Consider the following 26,303-nt stretch of genomic DNA (forward strand, 5'->3'; position numbering starts at 1 on the left):
ATTGTAACACTGATTACTGTAACACAGGCACTTTTTAAAAACGTACCTTACAACTCACATGCTGTGTGTATGAAACCCACATGTGGATATGCACACACATATAAAGAATGGAGGTGAATATTTTAAAGACCAGTAAGATGAATACACAGCTGCTTTCTACCTCGCTAGTGTGAGACATAATGAGCAACTTTGAGACCTGCTCTGAGCCCTGAAAATTCCTTTTTGACCTCTTCTCCATCCTTACCTAATAATCCCTGTACTGATTTCAGAGTTTATTAGTCCCTGCTTTCTTTATAATCTATCAAACACAGATGTATGTATTTCAAAGATACATATTGCTTAGATTCTTCTATCTGGGGAATTAATATGATGTGGATATTCATTCGTGACCCTCCTTTTCCCCATCTGCATGAAGCTTTTGGAAATGTATTCATGTTGATGTGTGAAGGGGGAAGATCACAGACTTTAACTATGCGTTTGCAGTTTCTGGGGCACCAGGGACTGAGGCCCAGAGTCCACAGTGGATTATTGGTTGACTAACAAAGGCAGATTCTCACATGGGAATTAAATAAGAGTGATCCTTATATGTATAAGGAGTGGAGAATAATTCCGATTGTGTTAATTTGTTCACCTATGATTAAGTGCTATTGATGGCAGAAAAGACACCAAATGTTGAAGAGCCCAGATTATGCCAGTCCAGCAGGTGACCACAGGAAGAAATGAATGAGTGACTCATGACTCATGACATAACTTCCAGAAGCAGCACTGAATTTTGAAATGTTGCAGTAAAACCTTGATGTCTCTGTTATTTTGTTTATGTTCATTAGAGAGGTGGGGTTTTGCTTACCAGTGAGCAAGCTTTACAAACGCCTAGTGAGCAGACTTCTATTAAGATTAGCTTGACAGAAAATGAGGACAGGGTAAAAATCAACTTTTTTTTCATAATTGATTGAACCTAAAAGTGTTGAATGCTTTCACCTTTCTTGATTTTTTCAAGTGTATTTTATTTCTGATCGTGTTGCATCTATATAACAAATGTCTTTGAAGAGTTTGAAAGGTTGAAAGGCATCCTGTAATCGTCTGTTGTATACACGTTTACTGAGGTGTCACTGGATACATACAACCTCTCTAAACTGAGGATGGGCTGTGATGAGTAAAATAAATGACCAATGTGTAAAGAAAGTGAATCACAGATCAGTCAGGTGATTTTTCCATTTGTTCTTCGGCAGTCTATCGCAAATTCTTCAAAGGACTTTTGTCTTCGTGTTTAAGACTATTAATAGTATTATAATCTATTTTGGCTAAAGGTTTTTATAGCTAATGACTCATAGGCCTTTTCATAAATGTGAATGAATATGTAGCAAAGGAATTATTGGTTTTGTAAATCAATGTCTTGAACATACGTAAGGTAGATTCTACTTATTTGCTTTACCAAAGTATTCTTATTTCTACATGGAGTCATTGAATATTTAAAAAATTATTGAATTGTATCACACTGCAATTTACAATTAAATTAAAAATTAAGGAGAATGTTTAGATTCTCAAGTGAGTCACTAATTCTTCAAATATTCCAGTCCAATTCAATAGCATATGCCATTATGCATTATCTTTTATCTTAGTGACCAGCTTGCATTCAGAAAGAAAGAACCTTACCAGAACTTGTATTATCAATTTCTGTGTTAAAAAAAAAAAAAACTGCTAATGGATTAACAATAATATTCTTTTATTTCCATGATAATTTTATTTCCTCATTTATTTAAGCAAAGAGACTGGCTAGTGCCAGTGTAAATGGTCTGCATTTCTTAGGGATTAAAACTTAGCGTCTTTAAGTAACTTGGACCCCAATGTGAGAATCTATGCATTGAAAAGTGTAAGCAATTACAGAACTACCGAGGAAAGTGTTTTCCTAGCATCAGAGAGGGGGAGTTTACTCTTGTACCTTAAAAGCTATCATCACTTACGGTCATCAAGGGAAGCAGAGTTTTTCACACTCCAGGCACAAAATTGAAAGTGCCTAACTGTTTCATTCTCTCCTCACATACTGAGCTCTGTGTGATTTTGTTAAGGGAAGCATTAAACAACCTGTCAGTACATCGGCTTTGGATTAGCGACACTGGTCATGTGGAGGGACTTTGGTCAGTTCAGAAAAACATTATTAGAAACTTAGAGGTGAGAGGATAAATGGAACTTAGCACTTTGGGGCTCAAGGAACCAACTATAGTTCTTTTCCTTAATGTTTTACTCTGCAAACCTGTTGTTTTTAATTTTCTGAGCACTAACAACCCACTGTGCTTAAACAGCAGCTCTTAATCAGAACACAATAATTAGATAGTTAGAGCCTGCAGGATACTTAGTTATTCAAGGGGTTGCACTGCACAGAACCAAGTTCCACAAGTTGGTTTTCCTATCGTTTTCCCTGATCCATCACAAGGTTGCTCTTTAAGCATTATCATCTGGATACACTGTGTAGTTTGCCTGCATCAATCACTTTGCACATAGCAATAGAAGTGTAAGTCCCACTAACACATTCTCGTATACACACACACAGTTACTGTGACACTCTAATAGGATAAGAAAAGAATAAAAAATCAATAAGGGGCTGACATAAAATCTTTCAAACAGCACATTTAACAAGAAGGGAAAACTCGCTTAGCTGGCTTCCTCTTTAATTTCAAGGTAACTTCATTGGTGCCCACTGAATGTCCCTCTAAATCTGATGAAAAGAGTCTAGTTTCCGTACCTTATAGGATGGATACCACAGTTTTAGGGAGGTAATCCTTTTGTAAATTACAATCCTTTCAGGAAAGGTTTTGGAGGAGGTAATTGTCATTTCATAAATGACAATCCTTTCAGGAAAGGTTTTGGAGGAAAAGTCTTTAGAAGTATAATCAATTATTATTTCACATCTCTGCAACTTTAACACTCTGTCATGGCCTATATAATAACCTCTCTCTCTCTCTCTCTCTTTTATTAATAAGCTTGTAGAAAAAATAGCCTATCATCACTCTCCTGCTTCTCCCACTCCATTTATTCTTCCTCATAATATTACAGCTGGTTTCTGTTCTTATTGTTCTCCTAAGTCTGGTGGGTGACCTTTTGTAGCATTGGTGTTGAACAGATAGATGTTCCTTTTGGAAAGTCTCTGCACCATTGGTCTTTGGGACTTTTTTATTCCATTGTCTACTGCTAGCCTGGAATCGTTAACCACCTCTGTGAGCACCTCTTTCTTAGCCCAGTCCTTGATTGCTGATCCCCAGTTCTCAGCCCTCTTTTCTCCTGATATACAAAATCCATTCAGTCAATGGTTATGGTTTCCACTGTCTCCTATGTAGAGAATCCCACAGTCATATATTCCAGCTTTCTTTCTCAAGGACCAAATTTCAAATGACTTCTTCTGTATCATAACGTCCTACTGATAAGATTGATATTCAGCAGGAATGCATTGGATATATGTACTGACATAATGGAAGGATTGATTAGTGGCGAGGAGAAACCAGTTGTTGAATATTTGAAAATCACCCCTACCCAAAATAATTCAAATGCAATCATAAATCTGCCATTTTTCCTATAAGGAACACTATGCTCTTCGTTTTAAGAGTGGCACAATAAATTCTCTCATCATGTAAGCTAACCTGTCATTCAAATTCCTAATTTTATATCTTCTTACCTATAATCATCCTTAAGTTCAGTAGGGTTCATAGTTATCCTCCTACCCTATTGCTCCATCATGTCTTGTTTAATATTGCTCTGACCTAACTTTACTCATTTGTACTCTACAGTCGAAATCCCTCCAGTTCTATACTTCAGAATGAAAACAGCATAATGCCACTTGCTATTCAAACTTCTTAAATGGCTCTCTTAGGTACCAACATAGAAGTCTCTACTATTTTGCATTTTATCTAGAATCCCTTATGTTGTGGCTCCTGCTCACCTATTCAGCTTTTCCTCCTGCTCACTTCATATCAAACTCCACGTCGCCACAATAATGAGTTATTTCTACATTCCCCTCTTCCTCCTTCAGACCCTTCCATGACCTAAGCCTGAGTGTGTGTGATATCATTTCTGTCTGGAAGAATAGCCCACATATTATTTACAAGGCAGACACTTGATCTTCCCTCAAATCTCTGCCTCATTAAAAACTCCTTTACTTGCCAGGAACTATCCTTTTCTATTTTTTTTATGTTGAGTATATATATCATTAATATTTATAAAAGAGGAAATATTTAACTATATTTATATACAAGGATAGCTCTTAAGTCTTGACATAGTCTCATAGAAAACCTCTACATGAAAACCTCTCTTTTACTTAGGAAAATGCATCCATATCTATGAAATAACAGTTCAACCCAGATGCAAACGGCTAAAGGATATTTTATGTAAGGTCTTAGAGTCTTTCCATCCATTCTTTAACTAAGATTACCATTTAAAAACTGTTCATCAAGTTCAAACTGTGTGACAGAAACTTTCCTTTCCTTGGTGTATAGAAAAGTAAATAAAATATATTTTCTACTCTTAGGGAGCTTATAGGTTGATTTATCTAGGAAAAGCCAAAAAAGTGTATTAATATTATAGAAGAAGTCACAATAGTCTGTTTATCAACGCCTCTGCTTTTACTGCTAATACAGTACATCTGAACCTAGAGTCATTTCTTCAGTGTTTTCAGATATAGAATTTTTTCATTTCTTCCTGGTGACAGATAGAGAAGTTCCTTATTTCATTATAGGGATACGTATCACACTACATGTACAAGTAAATTTTGTTATTTATGTATATTAGCCTTTACATTTTTTTAATCTTATATACACCACAGTTAGGATACTTATAGTAAGTAGGTTTATATCAATTTGTATTACCTGTGGGACTTTAAAATAATAGCATTTTGTATTTGCAATAATATAAACATGGTATATTCAAAAACATTATAATACAGTGGTAAATATAATAAGAGAAAAGATTCATAAAGGTAATAAGCTGTTGGTATACTTAGAAAACATACTTAAATTTGTAAAGCCATTCTCCGCAATAGCACAAAATGGAACCAAATAATAGCATTTGCTAGCATTCAAGCCATTATCTTAAAATATGGCTTAATAAGGAAAACAGTAAGCTAATTATTTAAATGGAAATGTAAAGTGGGCTGGCATGCACGCAAATCTCTGGAGAGACAGTTTCCTACGGTAAGAGTAATCTTACATGAAACAGAGAGTGGGGTGTTCTTCCAGTTCCATTTCTAAAATCATATTTCTTGTGTGTTATTAAGCCAACCCACTCACATATCCAGTGAGAATGACTAGCTTAGGGGTGTGCAAAAGCTAATATGCTGAATATTATCAGGAAATCTAATATACACACTATAGTTATAAATAAAAAATAGTACTGAGATTAGAGCAACTCTGTTTAATGAGAATAGTAACTTCTAGTATACATTAGCCTGACAGATAAAAATATGTGCATTCTTGGTATAATTGCTCCCAAACTTTTTTTTTTCTGAAATCTTTTCTAAACTGAGTTTTCGTTTTTCAGTACAATTACATAGTTAATATTTTTAAAAAGTCAATAGAAATACCTGGTTTTCCCCATGAAGGTCTGGAAATCCACCTATAAAAACAGATCCTGATGTCGTCATGGGTTTTTCAGATCTCTGACTGATAACTGCACTTGTTTTTATACTCCTCCCTAGAATATTCAGTTCAGCTCGACATGGATCCAATTCTTGCCTGAAACCATTTAGAAAGGAAATTTATGGTTTTTGTATGTGTAGTATAAAAATTTTTCTGACCAATTAATTAAGCTATTACTAAAAGAAGAATTTAAGGAAATAGATTATCTCAACATAAAACCCACAATGCAGAAGTAGATTAATCTGTTCTAAATTAGAAACCCTTAATGTGGTTAGTACATAAAAGGAAAGTTAAATTTTGATAAAACAACAAATTGTAGCAATCAATGAAATAAATAAATCCTGGTGATGAGCAGATCTTTCTTAACAGTAACAGAAATGATGTTTGAGTATAATATCCCACTTCACTGTTGAATTTTCTGTATGAGTAAAAAATATTAAAACAGATTAGACTTAAATCTGAAATGTGGCTATACAGCCTACAGTATCTTTAGGGGGTAAACAGAAATATTCCAGAAACTGATTAGTTATAGAAATATTAACCATACTAAGAAGTAAAGCATGTAAAAATAAAGGAATAATACATCAAATATAACTTAATTAGGAGACTTAGAATAATAATTTCCATATGCCCATTTTTTTATTTTTAGAAAAATGAGAAAGACAAAATACTTCAACAGTGCCCCAACACGTGGATGTGCATGTCTCATTTACTCCAGCCATATGTTTAACTAATCATTGAATCCATGGATTGGTAAATTACACCCCTGGGGCAAATCTCGCCTGCCACTTCTTAGTAAATACAATTTAATTGGATCACTGACACATCTTTCTTCATACATAATCTACAGCTGCTTTCATGGCAGATTTAAGTAATGACAATAAGACTCTAATTCCCAAAAGGCCCCCAATATTTACTATCTAGCCCTTACAGAGAAAATCTTGGTGATCCATGCGGGGTGTCCAACCACTGGCCTATGGGCCACATGTGGATTCTGTGTGTACTTTTTTGCTTATCTGTGATGGCAAATATCATGAAAATTACGCACAGACCTTTTTTTTACTTTTATTGTTTAGCTCAATAGCTTTTGTGAGTGTTTGTGTTTTCAATGTGTGGCCCAAGATAACTCTTCTTCTTTCAATGTGATGTGGAGAAGTCAAGAGGTTGGACACCCCTGCAAGTAACCTTCATCATAATCCTTTTAAAGATAGATACCCACATAGCATCCACCTATCAGTGTCATTCCTTACTATGAATATGTGAGATAAACTGTTTATTGAATTACAGCATACCTAATGAAGAGAGTGAACAGTAAAGTTCTGTGAAATATTATATTGTGAACATTTCCAAGTAACCACTACCTTGGTCAAAAGGTGTAAAACTACGAGCCAGGCCTCTCCACCCCAACATGCAGGCACGTGCACAGACACACATACACACGTACATACAACCTCTCCTTCTTCATTCGATATTGTGTTTTCAATTTTCAACTTTGTTGTTGAATTTAACAGTAGTGTGCTAGTTTTCAAGGCCTATCAATGGATATTCCACAAGTTATTCTAATGTTGGTATACACTGGAATGTTTTCAATTTGGAGCTTACTGCCAGTAAGGTTACTATAACGTGTCTGTGCATATTATTTGGTGCACATCTAGGTGCATTTCTGTTTAAGAAAAAAATACTTAAAGTTCTCTCTGTGTTTGAGACATGCTCTACTGATTTGACACTGTGAGAATTTTATTTGTCCTTTTAGTGTCTGACATTTTTACTTTTGTAATAGTGTCTTTTAATCATCAGAAGCTTTAAATTTTAATTTGCATCCATTGATCAATCTTGGACTCAGCGATTAGTGTTTAATAACTCTCTTAATTGCTCTCATCCCCAATCTGTTCCTTTTTTTTGGCAAGTATGACAAGTTTATTTGAGTGACGTACAAGGATACTTGTTCCGGGGCAGCCGAGGAATTTCCTTTATTCCATTTAAAAAATGTCCTTTACTATTGACATTTAGATCCACAATCCATCTGATATTGATTGTTCATATAGTCACTGGTATGTGTCAATTTTATTTTTTCCTTATGGAAATCCAATTGACTCGGTCATGTAAGTGTACAAAAACCTATCGGTTCTCCCCTGTTCTGAACTGTTACTTCTGTCATAAATCATGTCTAAAATGTTGATCTGTTTCTAGACTCTCTCCTCTGTTCCATTGCTCAATATTTCTTTACCTTTATACCAATACATCACTGTCTTAAAACTTATTCTAAAAATACAGTTTTTTTAAATTTTTTTTTTATTGAATGGTAACTATGTACATTAATGCACTTCTGGGGTACAGTGTGGGGTTTTCACATGCAATCTGAAATACTTCCATCAAACTGGTCAACACAGCCTTCATGACATTTTCTCAGTTATTGTTTTAAAACGTTCACATTCTACTCTACTCTCAGTTTTTAATACCCAGTAGAGTAAGTTCTCCTACCTCCGTTCTTCCCCTCAGTGTGGTTTTGGCTGAGGGGGTAAGTGTGTGGTTTTCCCCCGGGCTCTCTTTCTCTTTCATTACTCCCCATTTCTTACCTTTGTACCAATACTACATTGCCTATAATACTCAAGCTTTGTAAGTTGAGATAAACCCTGTTACTTTGCTCAGTTTTTTTTGTTTCAGATTATTGAATATTCTCTTCTCTTGGTTTTCTCTTCTTTTAAAAAATTTAAGGTGCATTTGAGACATTCAATGGCATTGTCAAGAAGGTACGTCAATAAAAATACTGTTTGCACACGTCATTGAATCAAATAATACAGCAGCGCATGAGCACTAGTTTCCAACTCTCTTAATTGTGGTGGATGATGTTGGCTGGTTTTTTAAGTCTAACTTGGTCATGATGTACACCTTTCTTATATAACACCAGATTCACTTTTCTATATTTTAAGGAATTTCTACATACATGTTGTGGGTATATATGTATATATACATGATGGGCCTTCCAATTCTGTTCCTGTACTGCTTTGGTAAACTTTTCTTATCCAGTTTATGCTGTTCATAAACATTATTTCAAAAAGATTGTGTTATCTTGATGTTGTAGCTACCTTTCATGGATGATAGAATTCACTAGGATAGCCAGCTAGCCTGAGAATGTTTTGGGGGGTTTTCTTGAAGAGGTAGTATATATATAATGCACTTAATTCAATGTATTTACTATATTATCTATATATGATGTCATTTTTCACACTGTATTTTTTCTAGGAATTATTCCTCTAATCTAAATTTTCAAAGCTATTGGCAGAAACTGTTTTATAATTTCCTTTTATTATATATTTTTGGTGTTGGAACTTTCACAATGTCTGCCTTTTTCTATGAGGTTGATTGTTTTTGTCTTTTCTTATTTTATTTGTTTCATAGATCAACACTGGCAGAGAGAAGTCAATTTCAAAAAAAGCATACTTTTGGCATTATTGATAGTCTCTGTTCTCTACTTTTTTACTACTCCATTAACTTCTGCTCTTATCTCTATGATTTATTTCCTTCAACTTTCACAGGGCTTAACTCACTCGCTCTCACATTAACTGGGCCCCACATCTGCAAGTGGTAGATGCAGGCCAGGAGGGCGGTTCCTAGGGCCAGAAGATGGGGACCAATCAGGAGAAGGGATGGCAGGAAAACGCAGAACACTTGTCAATCATGTACATCATCTGCTAACATCCCACACTCTCTGTAAGCCCTTTGCCAGACCTGCCAATGAAAGGAAGCCCCTGGGGAATCCTTAGCACATTTCTCCAGTCTTGGAGACCTACCATTCCTCTCTCTAGAATGTATTTTTGCTTTCTATAGCTTCCGTCTTTTCTGCAATAAAAGCTGTTTGTGTGGAATTGCTTCTTGTCTACAATCAGTCTGTGGCCCCTGTCCTTCTTGTGATACTTCCAAGCAAGAGCCAAAAAACCAGGACAATGTTCCACCAAGAGGCCAGACCTGACCATTTTTAATCTAATATATGCTCTCAAGATTGAGTTTTTTTCAAAACTTAAATTTAGCTATATTCAATGAATTTTATTTTACATTATTATTTGCTTAAACTATTATTTAATTTTATTTGTAATTTCTTTTCTTTGGTCCAATGTTTGTTCAGACTTGCGTTGCCAAACTTATGAACATACAGGGCCTTTCTAATTATTTTTTGTATTCTAATTTTAGCTCAAATCAAGGTTGTTCAGAAAATATTCCATGCTTTTATAGTACTGCTTTGAAATATATTGACTCAGGCTGTATAGCCCGACAGATAGTCCATTTTAGTAATATTTTAATGACACCTGGAAGTCTGCACTGGAATGTGCTGCTCTACATGGTCACGTTTTACACACATACACAAACACACAAAGCATTTATCCCCTTTTGTAGTGAATTTAGAATAGACACAATCAATTAGCGAAATCAGGTCTGTAATGCATGTACTTATTTTTTTCTTATCAAAAATTTATCTAGATTCTTCATATCCTCCTTTACACAGCATGATATGAAACTTAACTGAGCTAAGACCAGCTTTAGCCTTGTAACCAACATTCAAGTATTGATAGAAAGTTTTAATTTTTTTCAAAAAGATTAATGATATTCTCTATATTAAGAGCATGAGAGTAAAATTTGTTGAACATTTTTAGAACTCAATAGATTTGCTTGGATTCTGTATTTAGAAGCAAACTGGAAGCTTTCTGGGTTAATTACGTCTCACAATTAAACTGTTAAAAATATCGTAGGGAGGATATGGCTTCCAGGAAGCTATTCATTAAATGGTAAAAATAAAAAGCACAACCATTTCTGCTGTAATCATTCTGTAAAATTTAATGTTTAGAAAAATACTTTGCACTCTTTTGTGATTTTAAAATAGCAATAATATTTATTTATTTATACCGGTAATGAACTCATTTCTCATGAATGAATCCATCAAGATAGCAAACATTTTTTTGACCTCTGGATATGACAATTGAAATGATAACTTAAAAATAATGTGTATAAACTCTAGCGAATTTTTTCCTGATTACAGAAGCAATATAAGAACACCATAATTAATTAAAAAATTGTCTAACATATAATTAACTAAGGAAATCTTAAACCTTTTATCATTTGGTTTTTATAATTATACTTATAAAATATAGGTCAATAATTATACAACAGCATCGACTATCTGGTTTGAATAATTTTCTCTTATATGACTATATTGTAATTTATTTCTGTGAATCCTATTATTGGACTTTTAGTTTCTAAGATTTTTGAAATTATACAAGTCGTATGTAAATATGTGATATTTAAATCTTGGAAAGTCATCTCACCCTTGTTTAATTATTTCTCTATGAAGACCTCCTAGAAATGAATTATTGAATCAAATTATAGGCAATTTTAATGATTTAGTATCAAACTGGTGGCCTGTCCTATGAATTTGTGCCTGTTTAGCCAGAACCTACAATCACATAAACCTCTTAATTTATATTTTTGGCTACTTCTGTTTATCTAGTAAAACCCTGACTGAGGGTGGTGCCTATGGCCCAAAGGAGTAGGGCACTGGCCCCATATGCCAGAGGTGGTAGGTTCAAACCCAGCCCCAGCCCCAGCCCTGGCCAAAAGCTGCAAAAAAAAAAAAAATCCTGACTGAAGCAGATTTTCAAATCTAGAGTATTGAGAGCATCAAGGTGACTGATTTTGTGACCATTCGTGTAAATATCTTTCATATTATTTGATAATCTGAATCTATATCGATCTTCACTGAGTATAGAATTTGACTCTATATTGGAGTTGGACCTGATAATAGTTTCTGTGAAAAACTCAAGTCATATCTCTCTCAATTAGTGTTAGCCTGGTGGATTTAATTCCTTACGTTTTCTATATGAATAGCAATGGATCAGGTGATTAGCCTTTGACAATCAGCTCCAAGCTAGGAACTTTCTATGGTGTTTGATCTAAGGAAATGATTAAAAAGCAAATGATTTTAGGGAAAAGTTAATATATCATGGTGGGAAATGATTTATAGACATATTACATTTGAATTTTTTCTTTCAAACATACTATGATTTTGATCACTCCAGTACCATTTCTCTGTCTTGTCACCGAGAGTGACGAGCTTCGCCATCAGAATACTATTACCTATGCACAAATCATGCAGGTTTTCACCTTTGTATAAATACGGAATGTTTTCTTTCATATTTAAAATTCTACACAGTTATTCTTGTTTGCAAAACTATTATCATTTCTAAAATAAATTGCTCATTGTAAATGAATACAAGAATGGCATGTCATCTTTTCTCATACACCTATTTAGAGAGCTGGCAGCTATGTTGAAGGAAGATGAAAGATAAGCACGCCTCCATTATAAGGACGTTGTAGACCATCAGGTTTTCTTTGCCAAAAATGCAATTCTAATATTTCGACTATCAGGGTTGTTATTTTATTCAAGAGCCACACTTTTTAACAGCAGCCGTATCTTTCCCCTTAGGCTCATTAGAGGAGAGGCAACGCTGTTCTGGATCTGACATGAATTGACTGGATGTAGAGAAACAGTCTGACATCATTATTGTTTAGCATTTGCTGATGAACAGTTTGCCGAGCTCACCACGCACTGCGAAATTTTCCCATCAAGGCCTTTTTAACGCTTTCTCTAAAATCAGTACACAGGGTGCTTTAAAGGTCAAATGAATAGAACAGAATTTTTTGCATAACTATAAGTGTATGTAGGACTCTCCTGAGGACCACTGGTGTTTGAACTACCTTTAACTGCTCTTCTCCCAAACTTGCAATGATCGTTCAGATCTGTTATGTGTATACTTACATAATGGTAATCATTAACTACACTCTACCAATTAGAACCTTGAAGGAAAGTTTATTGTGCTATAAATTCTATTCGTTGTGTTTAGGTATTTAGGGTAGGCCACAGGAAAGGTCAAGGAAATGGTGAACTCCATGGAGATGTGGGTGATACCCTGTGATGTCATCCTCCCAGCTAACAAGTAACACAGCAAGTTCTAAACTTGCACAGGTGTTAGCCGAGACTGCAGAGGATATATAAAATAAGCCAACCTTATAAATAAATAAGCCGATCTTATAAATAAGTATTCAAAAAGACAGCAAATAGCAGCAAAATTTCATCAAGTTGTAAATCCACCCTCTCATGGGATTATTCTTGAGTGTTACAGTGGTCAAGGTTTAGAAATTACTCTGACTTCCCGTCTATGTTGAATAAAACTGTTTCTCACCGGCAGAACCAAACCTACCCACAGAACCTGAACATGTGTGCATCTATTTTGTTGATTATCCCACTTATATAGAAAAAATTTAATTGATTTAATTAATCATAAAGATACAAAGAAATTATTATAAAATCAAAATAAATCTACCCTTTCAAGAAGGATTTGGGCCTAGAAGTTGTCTATTCACCAAATAGAAATAAGAGAGATAGGCATCAATTTAGATATTTAATGACAATACATTATTTTTATTGATACATAACACTTATGCATATTTATGGCGCAAATATATTTTGATACGCTATTTATATCAGATCAAATTATCCCAGGTATCTTGAGACATTTTATATTAATTTAGCTGAGAAGATATTTATTAAACTCTAATTGCAAATAGATTTCTTAATGGGAATTAAACAACTATAATGGATATTTCTGTTAAGAAGTCTCAGTTCAATTCTCATAAAATATTCAGGGGATATGGAATTGTCCCTAGCTTATACTACCCTATCACATCTTTGTAAAAAGTAAAATAAACTCCCTAATTTGAAACTTTGAATGACAGACCACGGCCAAAATAATTACATCTAAATATGTCCATTTGGAATTCAAGCCTCTATCTCTTCAATTTAGGCTCTTCTCATTTAATTATGAGGCATCACAACAGGAATTTTATGATATCTTTAGATCGGTCTCCTAGTTGTCTTCAGACTTCAACTTGGCTGTGAATCCTTCTGGCCCTTCAGGTTCCTCTTTGACCCACTTAAATGGTCCTTATAATTAAGACTTACTTCAGCTCCACTTATTACCTAAAATGTTCCTTATGTTTTCTATCTTAATCACCTCTTTAATGTTGAACACTAGTTAAGTGTAGCACTGATTTTTGTATTCCATTACATTCTGCTTTCTCTTTTATGTGATTGCTTGATATTTCTGTTTTATTTCTTCAGTGAAAAAACATCTCAATTGACAGAGTTATGATTTATTCCTTTCTGATTTCTTTGTAAAACTTGGGCATTGGTATAGTGGCCTTGGAAAATTAAATTTTGTGTTTTAGTTTACGGAACTAAACTTAGTTTATGGAACTTACGGAAAAGCAATAAACTTTTCCTGAAATGTACCAACTATTTTCTTCTATCCTAAATAACTGTGATACTAAAACAGTGGCCTTCTCACAGAGAGAAAGCCCTAAAGTTGCCAAGGGCTTAGATCCCCATTCTCTGTGACCACAGCTGGTCTGGTCTCCAGGTTAGGACTAGATCATTCCTCCACCCAGGAGATTTCGTCCTGGCAAAGTAACTGTTTGTACTCATTGAGCCACAGTCAATTTTTCTAACAACTGGGCAGCTGAACAAAGAGACTCTAAAAACTTTGAATTCAGTATTAAAACTGCCCTGCAATTGAGTTGTTTTCTTACTAATTCAAAACAAAGCATTTGTCTTATTGGTTTTTTTTCAGGGTGTATACTCTTAAAAACCATGTAAATGGACATTTTTTTTCTTTTGTATTTGTGTGTGGGACAAAAAGTTTTGCACCTCATGTGATGACTTCTGAAAGGCTATTTGTTGCTAAAATTTTGGATCTTTCCATTGAATAAATGGATTTTTAAATATTTTTTTGCATCAGAATGACAAAATAGTTCTAGAACCCTTTTCCTGTAATTTACTTCTCAAGAAAGAGGAAGATTTATATCAAATATCAAGATGCTTAATGGATTGGGACTGATTTAATCTGAGATGACAGGGAACACATTTGAAAGGAAGTGAGATTTGAGACAGTCTAAAAAACAGATAGGACTCAGTGACATTAAATATCAGTGATATAACTAGTACCCCACATTAATTATAGTTATTTTAATCAAATTATATTCCAGAAGATGCAAAATACTCAATGCTAAAATAATGAAGATTAGATTATTCACTACTAAGACCACAGATTAAATTTAATCAAGAACAATATAACCAATTATTATCTTTACCTTTATGAGCAACTAAACCACATCTAGTGATATTTTTTCTTGGGTTAAAAATATGTACTCCAGAATAAGAACATCAAGAAAACTTCATAAATTAGGCGAGTTTATATTGTCCATTATTTAGAAAAACAAAAACCTAAAAATTTTAAAATGCGATACTCATAATTTCTGAATACTCATTTATCTTTAAAATTTCATTTTTGTCAATTATTAAAAAGATAATCTAGATAGCATATTAATTTTACAATATGTATACCATGGGATAGTATTCAGCCATACAAAAGATGGAGACTACATCTTTTGTATGAACCTGGATGGAGCTGAAACACATTCTTCTTGATAAAGTATCACAAGAATGGGAAAGCAAGTACCAATGTTCTCAATACTCCCATGAAGCCAGTTGATGAGTTATTTGTTAGTTTTAAAGAGGGTTTAACAGTGGTACTTTTCTTTCTACCACTGGTGATCCTTAAGAGAGTCTTTGGCCCTGCTGTGATTGCCTCCAAAACAGTTCAAGAAAACACGAACAAGTAGAGGCGCTAGAGCAAGTCTGCTTGCTTAAAGAAACAAGAGAAGGATCAAAAAGCATCTTCAAAATTATTTGTGTGATAAAATCATTCCTTGAGAACCTGGATTCTCCTTATTTCATTCCTGAATCTAAAAATATATCTATTGGGTTGTGGACATGTCTGGAGCCTGTGTAGGATACTGAGAGCGTGTATCTTACACACTGTCCTCAGGTGATCAGCACATTATGCTTTTAAGAGTGAAAGTTATTTCACTATATAAATTTGGGGATAAGTCCACAGTCTAATCATCAGATCTTTACACCTATATTATTCATCTATCCTGGTCCTTTCCTAAATTGCTCAATATGTTCACATACATATACAGGGTGTTAAAAAATGTATATTCATGAGAAAGAAAAAAATCTATATTAAAATTGCAATACTCAAGTCATGTTTGACTTCATCAATTACAAGAGATAAAAGACACAATATACCAGATAATAAATGTTATTGGTATATAATTAACATCACAATTTAAATACACTTTTTTACCTTTCATAAATATGTATACAGTTTAAGGGATTCTTTGTATATATGTGTATGTATGTATGCAAATATGTTTACATATATACACTTCTGAAAGGAAAGAGAGAAAGCCTGGACTTGGAGAAAGGAAGACTCTCTTTTAAGTCCTACTTTCACCATTTCTTTTCTAGGGGACTTTTTACTTTTTATTTCTATTTAATAAAAGGAAGACTCTCTTTTAAGTCCTAGTTTCACCATTTCTTTTCTAGGGGACTATTTACTTTTTATTTTTATTTAATTTTAAATACTAACACATATCACACAAGACTGTCCATCCTGGATACAGAATGACAAAACAGTACTAGAACTCTTTTTCTGTAATTTACTTCTCAAGAAAGAGGAAGACTTATATCAAACATCAAGATGCTTAATGGATTGGGGACTGATTTAATCTGAGATGGCAGGGAACACGTTCCAAAGGAAGTGAGATTGGAGACAGTCTAAAAAACAGATAAGACTCAGTGAACCAAATAACTAGGTAAGAGTTTACTAGGCAGAAGGAATAGTGTGTGCAAAAGTTGTTGTGGATAGGAGGTGGGAGTGTAAAGACTGGCGGGGGTGTGAAAAGTAATTACACCATGTGTGCAAGAATGTTGGTTGGAAAAATAGGATTATAGAAATAGGCAAGGCTACTTAACTTTGTGCACAGTCAGTTTTCACATCCATAAAATGTGTCTAAATAAATTAGTGGTAAAATTGTGTATCTTCATCCATCCATCCTTAAAGTGTCATATTTTTATTTATTTATATGTTTTTTAATTTTTTTTGAGACAGAGTCTCACTCTGTTGCCCTGGGTAGAGTGCCGTAGCCTCATAGCTCACAGCAACCTTGAGCTTTGGCCTTCACTAATCCTCTTCCTTAGCCTCTCAAGTAACTGGGACTACAGGTGCCAGCCACAATGCCTGGCTAATTTTTTTTATTTTTGAGACAGGTTTCACTAGCAAGTGTGAAACCAGTTTGTCTGGTATTGAACTCTTGAGCTCAAGCAATCCACCCGCCTTGGCCTCCCAAAGTGCTAGAATAACAGGCATGAGCCTCCCAGGCTTAGAAGATCTTTTAGAAGTCACTCTTTTCTTAAGCAGTTCTTTTCTCTATTATTCTCTTGCTTTATCTCCCTCTCATGTTTTCAGACTCTTCATGCAGTAGTGTCTTCCTAGCTTTGGAATGTGAGCCTAGTAAGTAAACCTACTGTTCAGCTCTGAGTCATGAAATGGGTAGCGCCATAATCATATTCATGTATTATATAATGTCATTTTTATTTCTGTAGAATAAAGCTAGATTAATTGTGAAAAAAGATATATTGACCAAATGCAGAGGGCCTGAACTAAGAATAACACTAATAGAATAAGGGAATGGTAAAAATAATGGACCAGAAATTACAAGAAAAGTGGTATTATTATCAGCAACCAGAAAACTATTGACGGAGAACAAAAACTGATTGCCACTAGATTGAGAAAGACAACAGTTAATGGACTAAACCATATATGTTGCTCACGGGAACTATGTTGAACTGAGGTATCCAGCTCCAGTAAAGCACCCAGATATTGATCACCACCCTGTATTCTGGATAAACTTAGTCATCTTTTCTTTTATTACTAACAGTATTCTGAGCATTTGTATTCCCCCAAATTTTTAAGTTGAAATTCTAGCTTCCAAATGATGGCATTAAGAGGTGGGGCCTTTCAGATGTGATTAGATCATGAAGGGGATTAATACCTTTATACAATGAAAGAGGCCCAAGGAGCTTGTTTGCCCTTCTATCAGGTGAGAACATAGTGAGAATATGCCAGTGATGAAGCAGGGAATGGGTCCTCGCCAGATATCAAACCTGCTGGGGCCTTGATCTTAGCCTCCAGAACTATAATAAATAAATGTTTGCTGTTTATGAGCTGCCCAGTTTGTGGTAGTTCTCCTATAGCAGCCTGAATAGACTGGGACGGATATTGTTATGAAATGCTCTAGAAGGGGCATTATCTTTTTACTTCAAGAATTATTACCATTTTCATTTTGCAGCTGAGAAAATCAGCTCCCAGAGACTTGCCCAGGACAAATGACTTGTTCAAGCCCTGGCTAATGGCCCCAGAATTGGGAATTCTTGATCCTTGATTTCAAAACCCTTTTGTTTTCTTTGACATCTTCTGATATGTTGAAGAGATAAATTCAGCAAAGGCCATCACTAAAGATGTGAAGTGGTGGTGATGAACTCCAGCCATGTGTACAAGGGCCTGAGTCTAGTTATGGAAATCAGTAGGAGATCCACAGATAATATATTTAAGAACGTCTGGTGAATATTCACTTCACTAGAGACACACACATATCCACATGCACAGAGTGACGGAGTTTCATCCACATTTGAGATGTGTCATCTATCACTCAGCATCAGACCAAAGCAGCCCTAGGAAGTCATTTTTAGGCAAACCTAGTATAACACGACATCCGTAGTCACTAAGATACTTAAAGTCATAAGGTCCCAAACTGCAGCTCCTTCACACTCAGAAATCCCACTTACGGTCATTCTTTCAGATAAACTGAAGACAGCCAATAAAATTGAAATGAAAATTGATGGTTTGAATCCTAAAATTTTAGCTATTTTATTGGTTGCAAACAGTCAGACTGAAAAACCCTGGTTCATTCTTTGAACTAAAATTGACTGAGAAAGGCTTCCTCAGTTAGTACAGAAAAGAACACCATTTAAAATTCCCAAACAGTGGCTCTCAAATATCTGGCTATACTCGACATTAACAGAAGTAGGGATCCTAATTTCTCAGTGAAGATGTTAAGAGAGATTCAGTGCTACACAAATTCAAATTATTGTCAAGAAATGTGTATGTGCTATTTTAATGAATTAGATGAATAAAATTAAAAACATGACTATAGGGTAATAACACATATGGTCGAACATATTGTGTAGATACACATACATGATTTTTCAAGATGGAATACAGAATAGTTTAACCTTATATTATCTTCGCAGTATGATTTCTGCTCATTTTGTTCTAATCCTTTGGCGTAGGAAAGGTTTTATAGAGGACTAAATGGAGAATAAACAAAAAGTTAATGGAAATGTTTCTCATTACTGTGTGTTGAAACATAATGCTTTACAGTGAGGCTTACAGGACTCAAAGACAGGTAAATATGATTGTGATTGCTCTGTAAGAGAAAGGGAATGCTTTAAGTCATACCATGCAACTTAGTCTCCATAACATAGAAAGCCAGTCACCTGAGGAAGGAGAGAGGATACTTAAGAACAGCTTGAAGGACAACTCTGTCGCTATTTGTAGAAAGACTGGTACATACATTTCTACAACTTTTACAACCTCAATGCTTAAAGGAAATGCATATCTGAAAAAGTAACGATTCCATGGCTCAAGCCCAAGCCTGGGTACAGGGATAGTGGGAATCTCAAGATCAGGTATTGTTCTAAAAGGACTTTGTCCTTTCCAGAAAGCCTTCTGTATCATGTATTTCCGTGAAATAAAACGGAGTAGATCCGTTGTCCTCCGAGAGGAATACAAAATTCAAACTTCTGAAGTATCTGTCAGGTACAGAGAACTGGGAAACTGAAATTAGCCTGTACTTGATGTGACCTGAGGGAGCACAATACAGTTTCTCTCTGATTTATTTATTTTTTATTTCTTTGTTTTCTTCCAGCATACAGTGGGAAGTTTAATCTAGCAAAACACAGAAACAATTCTGCCTAGGGGCAGGCTGTGAGAGTTTACATAATAAGGTCTTAAAAAGAAGTGCGCACAAATAGGCCGTGCCACGGGTCCCAGGGCTTCGGTGGAACAAACTTCACTGATTCTGTATTTTAACAACTGATATCGGAAAAATTCTCTGAGTAAAGATAGGAGGTACATACATGGTCCTCACTGAGGGAAGCTGATAAGATAACAGAACACTATAGTAGTTTTGTATTGATACATCTATAGGGTCCCAAGTAGATTTATACACATTTTGATAACTAAACTTACATTAAAAACAGGTATGTGCTGTGCAGTACTCTTTGTGAGAGTTTATTTAAGAGACATAAGGGGGGGCAAAAGAAATTTATTTTTGTCATTGTTTTTGTTTCTTTTTTCTTTTAATAAAACCTTGTATGGTTTCAAAAATCCAGCACTAGTGTTTTAGATTAACTAGTGATTCTCATCAGGAGATGGGGGTCACAGATAAATTAGTCTTAAGACAATTATACTTTCGAAAACTAGGACACTTGGGCATTCAAGATTTAGTTGGACTATTGTTAATGGAGATTAAAAAAAATGTTCAGGGTTATTAACATGACATTTTTGGGTCCTGACTAACATTTTCTCTTTACCTCTAACTGTCAGATTCTATGTTCTGGAGCATTCCCTCATGACTGATAGACTTAGTGTTAAAACTAAATCTCATTCACTGTATTGTCTTACCATGGAATGAGAGTGAATTCTGAAAATTGTATCTGAGATTGAACTTGATTTTTACCATATCTCCTATGAAGGCTTGATTAACTGAAAATGAGTCTCACTGCTCTCTGGTCACCAGGGGGAATCTTCACGTGCAATGGGCCTTTTACTTCCACTGAAGTGAAAGCTGTAGTTGTCTAGGGGAAAGAGAAGACTAATAATCATTGCCATTGCCAGATAATTTCAGTTGTATTTAAATGAAAACCAGACTTCGTTACCTGATTCTGAATGTCACTGTGTGTTTCTTTTACAGTCATATGTATTATTTAATCCTAAACCCCCCAAATCTTTCTCATGTGTATGTGTGGAGGGCATATTCATAATATCTTCACAAACCATGAAACGTTCAGGTTTTTGTTAAGAATGATGTGACATGGTGGCACCTGTGGCTCAAGGAGTAGGGTGCTGGCCCCATATACCCAAGGTGGCAAGTTCAAAACCAGCCCTGGTCCATAAGCTACCAAAAAATAAAAACCAAGAATTAAAACCCAGAATGATGTGACAAATAAAACACACAGAAATTGCTAGCATATGGCCTAAGTGAAATGTTACATGGTCACTGTGGTGGGCACATACTGCTTTTTCTGCCTGTCTGTGCACTGCCAACTCCTATGGTAATAAGCTTCCTATGCACTGTTCAGGGACAATTTATTTCCTCAGACAAAATCTATAACATTTATGTTAAGTGAAAATCATTAGATTTTTAGATACTCAAAATTTTAGTTGGGTAGTAATTTTTATTTTAATCTTGGCTTTAACTACCACCATAAAGTCTAATCAGCTTTGAGGAAAATGTGGAGTGTTTTAAGTCTTTACAAACTAAAGATAAATGATTCTACACATTGCAAAGTGCACTGATAGCAGATAATCAGGAAAGAAACAATCTAGCCCAAAGATGAGTAGAAAAGCCATAGTTCTGTTTTTTAAAATATGAGAACTATTTAGTGATAGATTTAAAATTTTATAGAAAAATTAATGTGACTATTTACAAATCAAAAAGAGATCATTCATTTTCAGAGTCTGGAGGAGAGTAACTATAATAAAGCATAATATACTACCAAAGGGAAGAAAAATGTTGAAAATTCATAAAACATAAAACTTCAGGAACAAGCAGAACACAAACTATTGAAATTAGATTAAAATCTCTCCAATTTGGAAAATTATTAATAAAAGACATGTGTGAAATCCGCAATGACTTGGAAGTGGGTTGGCAAAATTACACTACGCAAATGAAAACCAAAATGATGAGGCCAAGGATTGGCATTCAACAGCAATCAAAGTTCAAATCACAAGAGACAATCTGGGCCATATGTTCATAAGTCACCAAACACTTTAAATATATAAAATAATAAAGGTGTAAGAATATCTGTTATGCATTCCAGGGAATGAATTCAAACCCAAACGTGGCCTAGAAATTTAATCTATCTGTAGTAAGTTATAAAATAACAAATTGTAAAAACAATTAAAAATATAGGACATTTGAAAAATATGATCAATTAAATGGAATTAAAAAATAAATATCAAAATTTGGCCTATAGACTGTACCTAACATTCATAGAGTATATTTGCTCTTATATTCTGCAACCAAGAATATTTCAAAGAATTTTCTCAAAAGCATTCAAATGCCAGAGTTCTTTGACAATACAATAGAGCTAGCATAAATAACAATTTTCTTTCTTTTTTTTTTTTTTAGAGACAGATCTCAGTTTGTCACCCTCAGTAGAGTGCTGTAGCATCACAGCTCACAGCAACCTCCAGCTCTTGGGCTTAGGCGATTCTCTTGCCTCAGCCTCCCTAGTAGCTGCGACTACAGGCGCCCATCACAATGCCCGGCTATTTTTTTGTTGCAGTTTGATCAGGGCTGGGTTCGAACCCACCACCCTTGGTATATGGGGCTGGCACCCTACTCACTAAGCCACAGGCACTGCCCATAAAAAGCAATTTTTAAAGACAAAATTTAAACAATCGGGAGACGTAGACTGAGAGAACCTTAAAAAGAATTTGTCAATATTTATTCATCTATGTTTATTAATGATGTTGAATGAATGCTGGATTGGTGGAGATGAACGGGAGAGGGAATAAGTGAAGATAAAAGAAGAAGATATTTGAGAAACCAAGAAGCTTGACGACAGTGATTGGATGCTCAAAAAAAGAAGCTAATGTCTAGGAAGACCCTCATTTTGATTTTTTTCTCCCTTATTTTGAAGAATCTTAAGTGTGTCTGCTGTGAGGCATGCACTAGATTCTTCTAGCAGAAATTAGTATAGTCATTGCATCACAAATGAACATATTGCAAATATAAATTTTATTACTAGCTCTGGTTAATGATGGAGGATCAACCACACGTAATTATCTTTTAACACCTCTCCTTAATGAGACTCCACTTTCTCTCTTACTATGAATAAAAACAAGTATAAACTCATAAGGATATAGAAAATGGAAAGTGTGTATCAGTGCATGAGAAAGTTTGACAAATTTCTGTAAACATCATTTTGGAAGAATGGTTTAAACAAGTTAGTGGAGTTCATGATTCTTCAATGAAAGATGCCAGTGAAGACGGAACCAGTAGAAGTGACCTGATTTATTCTGTAAAACTCCCCAAAGGCACATGATACAGAGAATAAGGGAGCAGCAAGGTAAAAACTATGGACGTGACTGCTGCCATGTGAATAAGCTCGAGGTATCCGCACGAGAATGAGACCCGAGGTCAGTCAGGTTGGCCCTGGCTGCAGCCACCCTAAATCGCCATCCCCAGGACAATCTGTCAGATGATAAACAGATGCATGATCTGTGAACCTGGGCAAGGTCAGCTCTACCTAACATTCAAAGAGCAATGGAACCACCCAACAGACTGATGAACAATAATGAATGTTTATTATTTTAAACCACATGGTTTATTACTTAGTAACAGCTAATAACCATTGTTACCAAGTTCTAAATTATTTTATGATTTAATTTTTAACCTAAGGGATACTTAATACTATGTGATTTGATTTCTTTTTAAAAAGTGAATTAATAATTCCATTATTAATTCAAAAATTTATTTCCTGGGTAAGCACCTGTGGCTCAGTGAGTAGGGCACTGGCCCCATATACCGAGGATGGCAGGTTCAAACCCAGCCCTGGTCAAACTGCGACAAAAAATAGCGGGTGTTGTGGCAGGTGCTTCTAGTCCCAGCTACTTGGGAGGCTGAGGCAAGAGATTTGCCTAAGCCCAGGAGTTGGAGGTTGCTGTGAGCTGTGATACCACAGCACAGCACTCTACTGAGGGTGACAAAGTGAGACTTTGTCTCTAAAAAAAAAAAAAAAAAAAGAAAGCCAGGCATTGTGGCAGGTGCCTGTAGTCTCAGCTACTTGGGAGGCTGAGGCAAGAGGATCACTTGAACCCAAGAGTTTGAGGTTGCTGAGAGCTATGACCACATGGTACTCTAACAAGGGTGACAAAGTGAGACTCTGCCTCAAAAAAAAGAAAATTAAAAAAAAATTGTTTCCTTGTGTATATTACAGTGAGAGAGTATGGTATGTACATATTGTGCCATTGGAATTTACTAAAGTTTCCCTTTTGGCTAACACATATCTACCTTGGTAATCTTGTTATGTGTACTCATGTAGAGTATGTATTTTCTCTTTGGGAGAGAATTTTATGTATATCTGTTAAATCAAAGTTTTAAATTATAGGATTCAGTTATTTACTATTTCTGCTTTTTATCTTCTTAATATTTGAATTTCTATGAGAAGTGTTAACAAAAATTGTTGAAATGGCAATTCTAATCACTATTTCTCTGTATATTTTGAGTCTCTTTTACGAGGTACATATATATTTATGACAATTAAATTTTCTGTATCTGTTATTCTTTTTTGCCAGTAATAAAATTCCTTTTTTGCCCTGATAACTTTCTTTTGCCTTATTTTATTATCTACAAAGATTAATCTTTCTGCTTTTTAGGGTGATTTTCTCTATATTAAAAATTTATTCTCCCCTCCATGTGTGCTTAAACTGACGCTATCTTTACCTCTTCATCTCCCCCATCATAAGAAAAGGACCACTTTACCGTGTGCTCACACTGTGGGTTCTATAAACACATTTTTATTACTTTTGGAGTTTCAGTCTTCTATTGTTTGGGGGATTTTGTTTTGGCAGTAGTAAAGCTTATCCTTATTTTCAATTTGGAAAAATAAAACTATGGATACTAATTGAAGTTTAGGTTGAGGGCAAGTGAATACTCAGTTCCCCTCCTCCACCTGTATAGCTAAATGTCCCCCCTCTCCCTTGAAGGAGATAGGTCTTTATCACCTGTAGTCCACCTTGGTTTGGGCAGTGGATCTGATTCTTCAACTTCCAAACTCTTGCCAGGTGCCTCCTCTAACGTTGCTCCTAGGCTATGGTAATCCTTCCTCCTCCTTGTCAGCCCTGCAGGTGGTAATGGCTTCTCAGCCATCATCAATGTCTTGTTTGTTCCCTTCCCAAATCCCAAACATCTATATATAATCTTTCATTTACATTTTCTTCAGTTAAACCTGTTTAATATAAACATATCTTTCTCCTGCTGAGACTTTGCCTGATATATCAGAGAACAGGTGAAACCTTCAAAAAAAAAAAATATATCCTCAAGGAGAAAACAGAAAATTTAACTTCTTTATAAAATAACAGCAGGACCAGGAAAATAGCAGAGTGCTTAAAGGAAAACTAAGAAAGAAGTCTTGAAGTGTTAAAAAGAACAGTAGAGAAAATATGCCAAGTTTTAGAACAAAAGATAAAAAGGCAGTAAGTGAAAGAATAGGAGAAACTGAGAGACCAGTGCTGACGTCCTTCCCATATCGCAAAGGGTTCATGGAACACTGAGCAAGGTGAAGGTTAAAAGACAAACACCAAGTACCTGGGCAGGGGCGTCCAACTACTTGGCTTCTCTCTATCACATTGGGAGAAGAGCAGTCTTGGGCTACACATTAAATACATAAACACTTGTGAAAACTGATGAGCAAAAACTAAGTGCATGCATAATTTTCTTTGTGATATCTACCACCACAGACAAGCAAAAAATCCTTACATAATCTGCATACAGCCTATAGGCTGCAGGTTGGGCACCGTCAGAATGTTTGGGTCCTCAGCATTCATACACTGAAGCCCTAACCCCCAAGCCAATGATATTCAGAAGTGAGACCTTTGGGAGGTGATTACATGATGGGATCAGAGTCTTCATGAATGAGATCAGCACCTTTATTAGAGACCTCTCACCCTTTCCACCATGTGAGCCCACCTTGAGAACCACCTATGAACCAGGAAATTGGCCCTGACCAGTCACCGAATCAGCAGGTGCCTTGATTTTGGACGTACCACCCTCCAGGACTAGAAGAATTAATTTCCTGTTCTTTATGAGCTATCCAGTTGATGGCATTTTGTTATAGCACCCAGAATGGTCTAGGATCCTACAACTTCATGATATTTCAGAGGGCTGAATATAGAGAACAGTCCCTAAAAGCTTCCAGAGAAATAAGTGTTAAAAGATATCAGACATAAATCATTATCGGAAAGATTTTAAATTTTTTAATAGCAACACAGGAAGCTATAAAGAAGTAGAGAAATGCCTTTATTATTCTGAGGGAAGATGATTCACATCTTGTGCATAAAATTCTAAGTATAGACTTAAGTCTGATAACAGGGTAAATATACATTAAGATGTGCCCAGAGTGTCACCCACCATGAATCCTTACATTCAAAAAGCTATTATACAATAGGCTTCAACATTTTATTCCAGAAAAATGGAACAAAACGGGAAAGAGGAAAAAAGATATTCAGAAACTTTGTGGCCAGAAATAGGAGAGGGGTTATAGAAAGAAATAGGCATGATGAAAACTATACCAACAGTATACAAGGAAATTATTTACTGAGGAGAGAGTGGTGAGGGGATGAAAAAAAGGAAAAGGAATTGTGGTACGACACTTGACTC

At 35.3% G+C, this 26,303-nt stretch overlaps 1 protein-coding gene across 1 annotated transcript in view; it reads right to left on the reverse strand.

Annotated features, from left to right (window-relative positions):
- EYS (eyes shut homolog (Drosophila)) overlaps positions 1-26,303 on the reverse strand; it is a 1,547,934-nt gene that overhangs the window by 533,323 nt on the left and 988,308 nt on the right. The window contains exon 28 of the mRNA XM_012805052.1: positions 5,567-5,717. Coding sequence (XP_012660506.1) covers positions 5,567-5,717 — 151 coding nt within the window. The remainder of the gene's footprint in view (positions 1-5,566; positions 5,718-26,303) is intronic.

The sequence above is a fragment of the Otolemur garnettii genome, unplaced genomic scaffold, assembly GCF_000181295.1.
Source record: "Otolemur garnettii isolate 467f Iridium unplaced genomic scaffold, OtoGar3 scaffold00035, whole genome shotgun sequence".
NCBI classification, from domain to species: Eukaryota; Metazoa; Chordata; class Mammalia; order Primates; family Galagidae; genus Otolemur; species Otolemur garnettii.